Source organism: Pavona decussata, unplaced genomic scaffold (genome assembly GCF_977016875.1).
Source record: "Pavona decussata unplaced genomic scaffold, jaPavDecu1.1 SCAFFOLD_322, whole genome shotgun sequence".
In the NCBI taxonomy this organism is placed as follows: domain Eukaryota; kingdom Metazoa; phylum Cnidaria; class Anthozoa; order Scleractinia; family Agariciidae; genus Pavona; species Pavona decussata.
The window spans coordinates 284,973-296,973 of record NW_028145712.1 but is presented as its reverse complement, the minus strand read 5'-3'; the positions used below and the strand labels follow the sequence as shown (position 1 = coordinate 296,973).

At 36.9% G+C, this 12,001-nt stretch overlaps 1 protein-coding gene across 1 annotated transcript in view; it reads right to left on the bottom strand.

Annotated features, from left to right (window-relative positions):
* The window catches only part of LOC146453799 (presequence protease, mitochondrial-like), a 30,501-nt gene that overhangs the window by 17,299 nt on the left and 1,201 nt on the right, over window positions 1–12,001 (bottom strand). The window contains exons 3-14 of the mRNA XM_085096153.1: window positions 11,510–11,556; window positions 10,802–10,908; window positions 10,196–10,347; window positions 8,172–8,286; window positions 7,846–7,942; window positions 7,345–7,452; window positions 4,853–4,905; window positions 4,213–4,339; window positions 3,818–3,906; window positions 2,082–2,213; window positions 1,349–1,462; window positions 1,013–1,109 (exon numbers count right to left, since the gene is read on the bottom strand). Of these exons, the coding sequence (XP_084952279.1) occupies window positions 1,013–1,109; window positions 1,349–1,462; window positions 2,082–2,213; window positions 3,818–3,906; window positions 4,213–4,339; window positions 4,853–4,905; window positions 7,345–7,452; window positions 7,846–7,942; window positions 8,172–8,286; window positions 10,196–10,347; window positions 10,802–10,908; window positions 11,510–11,556 (1,238 nt within the window). The remainder of the gene's footprint in view (window positions 1–1,012; window positions 1,110–1,348; window positions 1,463–2,081; window positions 2,214–3,817; window positions 3,907–4,212; window positions 4,340–4,852; window positions 4,906–7,344; window positions 7,453–7,845; window positions 7,943–8,171; window positions 8,287–10,195; window positions 10,348–10,801; window positions 10,909–11,509; window positions 11,557–12,001) is intronic.

Sequence of the window (12,001 nt, the reverse complement as noted above, 5' to 3'; positions counted from 1 at the left end):
AGTGCTGTGGTATTGGATTATGCCCAATGGCAGTATAATAAGTGTCAAACCTCCCCTTGCGACCACCTCTCGTAGACAACCACCTCTCTTGAACGAACACTTTTTGAATATACTAAAATTTCCCCAGTCAAATCACTATAGTTGGAATCTCTTGTAAGCGACCACCTCTCGTAGGCGACCATGACCAGTTTGCAATTTTCATTTGTTTTTAACCTCCCGTAAGCGGCCACTTGTCACATACGTGCCATATGCCCTCATATCTATCCCCTGTCAGGAGTTGGACAATTTGCCTTTTAGTTTGTACCATTATCACATGTACATTCTTGGGTAGTTCAGGGGGCATGAATGGCACAATTGGATCAGGCACTGGGTGTCCCGAAATAAACTTCTCCCATTTGCCGTATTAGGTAATTTACCACAGGTAAACCATCAACTTGGATACTGACAGAAATTCTTTGGCAATATAATTCTGGAAAGTTGAAAAACGCTTTTGTGGCTGCTAAACCTCTGGAGTCACCTTATGCTAATGAGTTCAAAATTTAGACCCCTTGAGGTCTGACCTCTCGTAAGCGGCCACCTTCGGTAACCATCCACCTGGGCTTGACATGTTGGGTGGTCGCTTACGGGAGGTTATGAGTTAATCATTGCCATCTTTTATAAAAAGACATTACACGTATGTATAACGTGAGACCACCCGTTACTATGACCACATTATGGTGCGACCTGCTCCGTTTGCAATGTCTTGCAATATTGGTCGAGGAAACAAAAGAAACAACAATGAAACAATGCACGTAGACACAAAAAAACAATGGAGCTGTAGGTTATCAGGGTCCAATGAAAATAGAGCTTTTGAAAGGTGCAGGCCCACTGCACATTATTCGTGACCCAGCACTTGATGGTTGTACATGTATCAATCAGCAGGGTCCTACTGACATAAGGTGTTCATTCACAGCCCTGTCTTTTCAAATTCAGTAAGCAATGAGAAAGTAATGATTGTGTATTTTGTAAGTACCATTATCAGTCCAAGTCCAAAATTACTGCTTTGATGTTTGGTGGCCAGCTCTATGCTGTGTAATACTGCCTCTATTCTCTCAGATGGAAAACCTTCCCTGCAATCATAAGAATAAATTTCCATTATTCAAAAACAATTATTATGTAAGAACATCAACATGAGTGGCCGAAAGCTAATTTTAAATAACATGTTATATCAGCAGTAGGCTTAAAAAGCAGGTATCTCAGTTGAAGTAGTTAAAACCTCAACCATCAGCAGATAGTCAAATGGGTTTAATACAGTGTACAAAGTCATGCCACTTATAGCCTGAATAGTTGACAACTCAATAACACTTACTCAATAACCTTGTCAAAGGTCTTATGAATGGTTTCCACAACCATTGGGTAGTCTTCTCTCTTGATACCTTGGAGACCAATGGAAAAAGATGCATCTCTTGTTGCATTGTCATAGCTATAGGGAAAACACACAAATCACAGCTTAGATACTCAATTAAAACACAATCATGTCAGAGTGCTACATATACAGGTGTGTTCCAGTTCCTACTAAGCTTATAGTAAGGTGGTACTGTATAATTTTATGTAATTTATATCCAATTTATTTCATGCCAATAATATATGCAGGGAGTGCTTGCACAATCATTCAGATTGAAGAGGGGAAAACCGGAGTACCTGGAGAAAAACCTCTCGGAGCAAGGACGAGAACCAACAACAAACTCAACCCACATGTAACACTGAGGCTGGGAATCCATCCCGGGCCACATTGGTGGGAAACGAGTGCTACGACACATACAAACAATACTACGTTACATGACTATTTGAGTTACACTACTATTACTAAATTACATTACATTGCTTGACCTACTTACAGAAATTATACTTACATTGCTTGTATTCTTTTTAACTAATTACGAAATAAATACACGTGCTACGTCATCCTGCATACGATGCTAACACAACACACACACACAAACACACACACGCACCCCACCCACACATACAAGAGATAATAAAAGATTCCCCTTACTGCGCCATCCTTCTCCCCTAAAAAATGTACAAAATGTCATGCTTACCCCACCCCTGCACAGTAGTCAGAACCAATGTTAGGTTCAATGAGAGACTGATAGAATGGTGAGTTTGGACCACTAACAAGAAGAGATGACAGGATGACCATAGTGAGGTTCTCAAAGGCATCTGTGGTGCTTCTGAAGAGAGAAAAAAATGTCAACACATGCAATGAATATCAAAGGCAGGACGTACGTGTATGACAACATACGCATACATGTATTACTTGCGTATGGTAAGCGTATGCGATGTTTGTTTATCTTTGAGCTGCACTGTGGAGTAAGAACGCGCAGTTCCAGATAATATGGTATTACATACTCCACCCATGAAAGGCTTTTCGCTTGAACCCACCTCCTCCCAGGAAATTCCAGTTAAGCTTCACACTTTGCTTCTAAAATTTGGGCTTTTAAGACCTCCCTCCCCCAGGAATTTCCAATTTCTTTCCAGAACTGCACAATGTTACGCAATACAGGAAAACACAGAGAAAGGCCTTGCAATTCCCTAAACTCTAAACTAGGCACATACACTAATAATAATACAGTATAATAATAATAATAATAATAATAATAATAATAATAATAATAATCATTATTATTATTATTATTAATAAATTATAAATAATAATTACCGGGTGTTGTTGATTGATGTATAATGCCACATTGATTGGCACTGCCAGTGTATCTCATTAAGATCAGGTGTAAACACAAGATACATGTAGTACTTGCAATAATATTAATGTCCCTAACATGTACATAACAAATGACAACCTTGTGCCCACAAACAGTTGAATTTAGTTAAAATCATTGGCACAATTATGAGAACCTGACAGTCCTATTCTCCATTTTCTTAAAATTGTGAGATCTATGTGAGATGTTAGAAATGAGAAAACTTGGTATTTTAAAATTTCATGACATACACCTATTTCAATTAGGTTTATTCATGTACTCTTACCAAAACCGTACCCTTCCTTTAAACTTTGACAGTAAATTCACCTAACAGAGAGAAATTCATTCATATCATACAAGAAACTCTCATTTATATAATTTGCCTCTTTGTCGAACTAACATCAAACAATTTTCCGTTTTTTACCAAGGACCTAAATTTTACAACTCCTTGGGTACCGAAATCATCAACTCGTCCTCCTCTATCTCCTTTAAGAAAGCACTTAAGGCGTTTTTCTATAACTATTAGTAGTTTTCATACAAATGTGTTTAAGTATTAACTTTTCTTGTAGCTTTTCTTTTCATAATATATCCTTCCGTTTGACATTGTAATTGTATGAAATTGTAATTGTATCCATCGTCGTGTTCTTATCTTCTTCTTTGATTTCATCTTGTAAAATAATAACTGAGGAGACCTAATTAATATAAGCTTCATAGTTTCCTTTAGGTCTCCTCGCCATTGTTACATCTATTTTTTTTGTTTACATTGTATTTGTGGTGTACCAAAATAAATAAAAATAAATAAATAAGATGTGAGGCAGAGGTCATTGTGCAATTCTAGGAAAAAATTCCATACCCACCCCATGGAAAGTCATGGCAATTCCGAGGGGGTGGGGGCTTAAAAGTCAAACTTTTAGAAGCAAAGTATGAAGTTATTATATAAACACTACTGGAATTTCCTTGGGTGATGAAGGGGGTGGGGGGGGGGGGGGGAGTATGGATATTTTCTGGAACTGCACGATAATAAATAAATATTTCTACTTTCTAATTAAAGATGCAAATGAAACAATACAATCACAAACCTTCCTGTTAAGTAATGTAATCCAACTGCAGTCTGCTTGTCAGGAGTTGCTGCCATGGGATCAACAGGACAACTCACATGCTTTTCTCTCTTTATGGAACAGAACAGTAAAGAAGAGTTTAACAAAGCAACAGAACTGAACTTCAGAAAACTACATAAGTCCTAATACACAGAGCTGTACCATGCATAACTTCCTACCAAAATGTGTGATATTCGTACCTTCAAACTGGATTAACCATGGATACGAAAAGTCCCCTAATTAAAGGTAAGAGTTCACAGATGACATGTTTATAGTGAGTCTGTGAGTTTTATGTGATACCCCTCAATCAAGTTTGCTTGAAGTATTGTATTGTATTATTCAGCAGTCGGTGTTACATAATTATAAAGATGACTTACAGGTTCTGTCCAGCGATGTTCAGGAGGAATGTCAGTTGCTACAGAAATCTTGTCAAAGTGACGTAACACTTTATTCTCAATATGTTCCAAATGACTTTCAAGGGGTAGGTCTCCATAAGTGTAGAATCTGGGAAGAAAAATATATTAAGAAATCTTTTCTATATAGTAAATCTTTATGAAATTTTTAAAAGCATTTTAATTCAGGGCTGTCACTCTCTTTTGAATGCAGATCAGATGTAGATGGAAAAATGCCAAAAAACAGCAACAACAACAACAACAAACACCAAGGACTTTTCTCTAGGGTATTGTTGATGCATTGTTTTTCTGTAAAGTAGATGGCCAGGGATGAAACTACTGGTCAGAAGAAAATCTCTGGCACTAGGCCCATTAGTTTACAATTTTGACTGCTCTTGCTCTGTCTCTGATATTCTCTTGTAAGTGTTATTCCACTGTCTCAGGATGCAACCCCCTAGTTCAAATGCAGCTGAACTTGGTCTGGTTTAGAGTTCCCCTGCCCCCCCCCCCCCCCCCCCCAAGGCTGTGTCTTAATTTTTAATTTAATCATCTTATCATTTACTTAATCATTTAATCATCTACTTAAATAACATATTTTTAATTATTAACAAACGACAACACCAACCTGGAATTACTGGGATGATAATGTGACGCATGGAAATCCTTTAACTGCTGCCACTAGTGAGAATAATATATAAAAAAATTAATCAATTAAACATGCATCATGGTTTGTCATAGGATAGGCATGCAGAGTGATGCATTCAAGGACTGGAAACAAAATCAACTTTTTGCAATGGATTATATGTACAAAACTTTATGCGGGCAAAAGCAATGTCAGTAACACTCCTGCAGAGTGTACATGTAGTAAGTTCATTCACACCACAGAAACTGTCATTCACTGTCATCCACTGTACATGATTGCTTTCAGAACCCTTTATTATTATATACAAGCAACTTAAGGTTACCGTGTACCTTCAGGGGTGGCTTTAGTTAAACGGATATAGCGCCACTCAGTTACATCACAGATACCCAAAACCCTATATCAAATTAAAGCTTATAGAACTGGGTATTCAAATATTTCATTGCTTTTCCAAGAAAATAAATTCCCAGGTTTTCAATCAAGTCGGAACTTGAAGGTCCAGGTCATCGTTCAAGAGTTCCAACTCAATGCAATTTTTATATTCTGGAAGTTTGTTTTTTTTCTCCAGGTCAGGATCCCAAAATCTTAAAAAGCGTGTTGGGGTTTTCCTTGATTCGATTTTGTTCAAAAGTTACCAAACATTTTCAAAACTGCGAGAAAACCATGCGGAGTGAATGCATGGAAATGGCTTTCAAGGGAAGAATTTTTAGAATTATCGAATTCCCGACACGTTTTTGTTGGCTATATATTTTTCTAGCATCTGGCCAAATTTTACTGAAATCGGCCAAATCGTTGCTGAGTTGTAACTCTCGAAAGTGTCCCCTGCAAGCAAAAATTAAAATTTGAGAAAATAGCGCTTTAAAAAAATTTTTTCGCTACACAAACAAGTACCGCCCCCTAACGCCTTTATGGAAAATTAGCCAATCATTTTGCAAGCTACTTTTTCTTCCGGTCACCTCCTGTGAAAATTTTCTCGCAGTTTTGCACGTACTCGCGTTCCAGAGTAATCAACTCCTTCACCATTTTGTTGGATATCTGCTGTGTTTGTTGTACGCGCACGTCGATTTTGTAATCTGCAATGATTATGGGAAAAACAAAATGGGGACTGAAGCCGACCTCATCAAGCAAAGCTGTTGGATTGAAGCAGAAGCTGAGGAGGGTAAAATTATAAGCGCTACGGAATTATTGGGGAACCACCGTAACCGCATGTATTGTCTCAGTCAAAACGAAAATTCTTGCTGCTCTTCTGTCGAAAAGCCGGCGAATAAATCTATTCGCGTGAAATATTGTTGAGAATAGCGAAGTTTGGAAATTGCTTATCGAAAGTTCGGGTGAAAATCTGCTCTTGAATGAACGTCCCAAATTGTTAATGCTGCAAATAGGAAACAAGTATCCGTTTGATGCTTGAAAGAAAATGTTTAAACGGAACCGTTTAAAAGAGCTGACTCTGTTTGACGCTTTGGAAATAACCGTAATACAGTAAGTCTTTGTGAAAACACTACAAGCAAAAGCGGCGGCTTACCCTTTACTAGTTATCTTATAGCGACATGAGAAAAGATCAAGACATGATTCTTAGCGTCATTTTTCAATTGCTTTTTTGTTTTGTTTTCGCTTGCCGAGACTTGTAAGTTTGACGCACCCGAACACAAGTGATCTGATAACGTTCAGCCGCAAATAAAAAAAGGAAGCTCATGAAGTGCGATTCACGGACTCGCAAATTGAAACATTTAACAAGCGTATTTCCAAATATTCGCTTCGCTGGAAGATTTTAAGACCTTAATTTACCTACTTTAAAGTGTAGCTTAAAGCTTTTGTCTTCTTTTATGTCAGTGTCGTACTCGAAAAAACGCAAGTTCTTCCACTAAATACAGGATATTCGAAGTGCGTGAACGTGAGGGATTTAAGACACATCTCTATAGAAAGACCTTTCGCACAAATATCGCAATGGGTGGTTACACCGGCAGCAATATGCTGTCAATCAAAGTAAAATTTAACTTCCAGTGGAAATCGCTTACGTCCCAATTTCTCGGCAAATACTCACTCTTTTTCGAAAATTCTTTTTTTGTTTGTAAGATCTTACTGGGAAGTTTATTTTTATCTAAAAAAAGTGAAAATCCAAAAACTTTCTCTCTGAAGGTACACGGTAACTTTAAGTTAACTTAACTTATATACTAGCAAGTCCAAGGGAAAAAATTTTTGGTTTGAAGAATTGGGAGTTTCGAAAAATTAAGGGATTGAATAATGAAAAAAAATTCCACTGTATTGATGAATATTATTGACATTCTGACTTAATCACACAGAAAGACTGGCATATAATCACTGTACCTTGTTGACATATTACTCCCACCCAGACCGAGCTTGACCACATGAAAGCCTGTTCACTGGCAATTTTTACCTCTTATCACTTGGTAAGTAAACACTGCTCAGATAAAGCTAAGGCCCTCTTACTGCTCATTTAAAGCCTAATGTTTACTTACTGTCAGATCAGGAATACATAGAGGGTCTCCTCCACTGTTGTGACTGTATGTATGACTGGGTAACAAGTTCCTTTGGGCGTGATGAACAAACAGTGACTCCGGGGTTGACTAAAGAAATGGCAGAAAACACATGATAAGCATTGTGGTTTAAATTTGTGTTTCATTTGAAATTTTTTCAAACCACTTTTCATTATTTACATACAGCTGAGGTGGCTAATGAACTATCAAAATCCATTTTCTCCTCAATGCACTTCTTATGGTTTTACTTGAGGAGAATAAGTTACAATCGACTCCCAATAACTCGAACCCTCGCTAACTCGAACCTCGCGCTAACTAGAACCAATTTTCCTTTCCTTTCAGGTCATTTTCTATATAATTTTACCCTAGATACCTCGGGAGTTGACTGTATTATAATATTACACTTCTTATGCAACAAAATTAAATTATTTTTTATTAAACCTTAAAATTTGATGACTTTACCAACCGCCAATTTTCTCTTACCATAGCTCCTTTCATTTCATTGAACACCACTCCTTTGAAAACTATTGGAGAGTTGGGGTTGGACAGGTCTTCTGGTTCTAAACGCCAACCTTCTTGCCTGGAACAAAAATAATCACAGAAATGTTACTTTTAACTAATGGCGCCAGTATTTAAAGGAAAAGTTCTATTATTAATTCAGGCATGTTAAGGAAACTTAGAAGTAATTGCCCCCTTTTGCGAGAATTTGGTCTAAAAAAATACTATAATTAGTTGTGACCTTAAACATTCCTTTGGTTAACATCTTTGTAGCACTTGATTATGTTTTCGTTAAATGTCTACGCACTAACCTAAAATCCTGCTCTCTCAGTTGAGGGAAGAATGCAGCATCCAGGTAAACAGACAACAAGTTTTCAAAGTCTTTGGCATTTTGTGTTGCAAAAGGATACATGGTGAAATCACTGGCTGTCAAATAACACAAAACAACGGGAGAAATGTAAGTTATATGTACATGTACTGACAAGTACATGTACACAGGGTCATCAAAGGGCATGGGTGACGGGTGATATTGCTGGCTACTTTGAGGTTTTTGCTGACCACAAATCATGGATTAAAAGTGGAACAAAAATAAAAAGAAGAGAAAACTGACAAGACCATTGTAATAAGGATTTCAAAACAAAAAAAGGAAGGAAAGAAGTTAAGGGAGGAATTAAATAATGCTTTGTTCAATCATGCCATTGCTGTGCATGATATCTCTATGTTGTTCTCACGCATTGTTTGTCATACAATAATAATTTTTATTATATACAGGTATATTTAAGAAATAAACCCCTTCAGGCGGCTGGTATGTCGGCTAATAATGTCCGCGGCTGAGAGATTGTCCGAAAAATGAAAATTTGGCCGAGAGGCGAAGCTTCGAGGGCAATTGTGAAATTTTGAGGACAATCTCTCAGCCAAGGACATTATCGGCTGACATACCAGCAAGCCAGAAAGGGGTTTATTTATTTTATAACCCTCCCATTAATTTTATATCGCGTGAAAACCGCTTGTAAAAAAGCCAGTGATGATCCGATGGCGGATGCACGTGATTGACGTAAACAAGTACATTTGATTGGTTTACAGGAAGTTTATTTTCACTGTGATTGGACCAAAACTTGACAAACTGACTTAGTTTGCATAGGACTAAATCTGAAAGTCTACTCGTAACTTTCTACACTTTCAAAGACGTTGACAGCATGTTTGGTTGACATTTTTGAACTTTCCGGAACAGCTTTTGCGACCAACTTTTTGCTGTAAACATGACTGGACATCTGCAAAACGAGTTTGTTTTTCTTCCATGTAAAATAATAAAGATGAAAAGGTGAAACTCTTGAGCTAGCTTTGTTTCTTTTCAATGGAAATAATAGGAGAGCAAATATCGACGCAGGCGGGGCTTGATGCGTGATAACCGTCCTGTGAATTTGCACCACGTGACATAAATTAAAGGAGCCAATTAAATCGCACGAAAATTGATCGGTGGGTTATAAACAGATGCAACTTAATCTAGGCGCACCCAATTTGTTTTATTAGTACATTCCTTTCCCACTTCTGCTGTCAAATGTATATGCTTCAAGTACTGGAAAACTCACATCTGGATTAAAAACAAGTGAAAAACAAAGATAGACGGATTTTGAATTTTTTAGCCAGTGAAATGTTCAGGTATACTCAGAAAAAGGACATCTGAGTTCTTTCAACAAGAGTGGAACCTATGACCTTCCAATTTCTAGTTTGGATTTGTATCACTGAGGAGACTTATGGGAGTTACAGCGGTTACCAATAACACGCGACCTACGGCATTCAAAAGAGTCTGATAAAGTTGCGTTTTGGTGGACGTCAATCAAAGAAAAGTCGTTGAAATTATTTTGAATTCTGACAAGATTCCAAGGTAACCCTGCAAGAAACTAAGAATTTTACTTCGCTAAGAGAAAGTAAACTTTATTTAAATTGATTCTCCAGCCAGATCAAGCGCAAATAAAAGGTATTTTTGAATTAAAAATTTCGATTTTCACTGCATGTGATAATTTGCTCACTTGCACGGATTGCTGATTTAATTGTCAGGTGTGGCGATTTCAAATGTTTCATAAAAAAATACGGCTTCGTCTAAACAATGCGCATTTTTTAGATAACCTGTCTTGGAAATCAACTTTAATAAAGTTTACCATCTGTCAGCAGATAAAACTGTCAATTTCTTTGTTCTGTTGTCTTGAAATGTTCTCAGAATTCAAAACAATTTCAACGGCTTTTCTTTCATTGACGTCCACCAAAAGGCAACTATATCGGAGTATTTTGAGGGCGATAGGTCGCGTGTTATTGGTAACTGCTGTAAAACTAGTACCTGTGAAAGCATTCATGAAGGTAGAAAGGGATCGGTTGAGCATCTTAAAGAATGGGTCCCTGACTGGAAATCTCTGTGAGCCACATAACACAGTGTGTTCCAAGATGTGAGAAACTCCTGTGCTGTCCATAGGGGTAGTACGGAATCCCACGCTGAAACAAACGTGTGTTAAAAATAAATTCACAAATAAAAACATAGGCATGCAAATATGTGTACATACTGTAAGTGATGAGAAGTAATTCACCTGTGATTTTTATAAAATTTGGCAAAGAAAAGTATTGAGTTTTGGTTACATTTATTGAACATGAATCTTTTCTGAAAAATTTTTTCCCCTAAACTTTGAGCCTCTAAACTCAGGGTGCAACTTAACATCTGCCTGTGTTTACAGTACATCAGTAAAATTAGGTAGATGCGTAGATGAACCACCTGTCGAATGGAGATCGTAGAGCTGTATCCAGGTGTGCAAATGGGTAATCACCATTTGTTAGGGAGAACAAGCAAAATATTGAGTTAAAATGGGTGAATGCCTAATTTTAAGTTGTCGGATCTTTACACTGTTAGTATTATCTGCTTCTAATAAAAAGTAGCATGGAAGGAATAAATTACGTGAAGACATTGTTGGAATCGTCTCGCGCAATGTGCAAGTGCTGTGCTCCTGTCTTGTCATGAGTCAGTTGTACAGACACCAAGAACAGCTCAGGAATGGATACAACCTGAGGGAAAAAGAAAAGGACCAACATTAAAAGACAACACTGTTGAACAAAGCAGTATGCCCCAGTCTTCAAGTATTCGTGATGAAAAGTGGGGAGACAATACTTCAAACTTCTTATCTCCTCTAGCCTTTTCTCACAGTCCCTTCCCTTCGTTGATGGGCCCAACTCCTTTCCTTCTGTTCCTTTTGCTTCTTACTATCTTTCCACTTTCCAGACAGCACTCTTGTTTCTCCCTCATTCTCACCCTGTTGCCTAATCAGGCCCCAGTTAGGATGTATATGTAGTGGTTTGAATTTGTACATCCCAAACTTTAATCACTATAATTCAAAACATCTCTGAACAACAATAATCCTGATTATTTTCATCTACCACAGTGCTACAAATTTATAATAACCTCCTGCAGTATACTATGCATAAGTGAAACTGGTGTTTGTTTCAAATTTCAGATCACTGTACACCTTCCCTCATTCCTTCCTAATCATGTCCAAGCTTTTAAGCTCAACATGTCAATTTCTCTTACCATAAGATAATTTTGGGGAAAACTATACTTAGCGAAATATGTTTACTTTGCAACTAAGGGAGAAGATTGCTAGAAACTTACCTTGTTGACTGTATAGCCATTTATTCTGTCACCTGACTTAAAATGACCTGTTCAAACAAGAGTAGAAATTTGAAAGAAAACCATGAGTCAATGTAATTATAAATTAATTAAAAATAATTAATTAATTTATTTATTTATTTATTTCACCTAATTTAAATCATACAATAATTGTATGATTTAAATTAGGTGAACTGTTCAAATTAAGAAATATTTTAAGACATATAATGCTATGGTTCAAATAATTATTTATCCTTGGTTTATTTCATCTTCCTATTGTTCTTGGATACAGTAATGTATGATAATGAGTTTGAAATGATGCACAATAAAATTTAAACCAAGGATAAAACTGAACCACAACACTATACAACATTATATAACGCTGTGGTTCAAAATTTTCTTTGGTTCAAAAATTTTCAAACCAGTCTGATTTTTCTTTCCCTTTGTCTCAGATTATGTATATGAATACTCCACAAAGGAAAATAAAAAATTAAA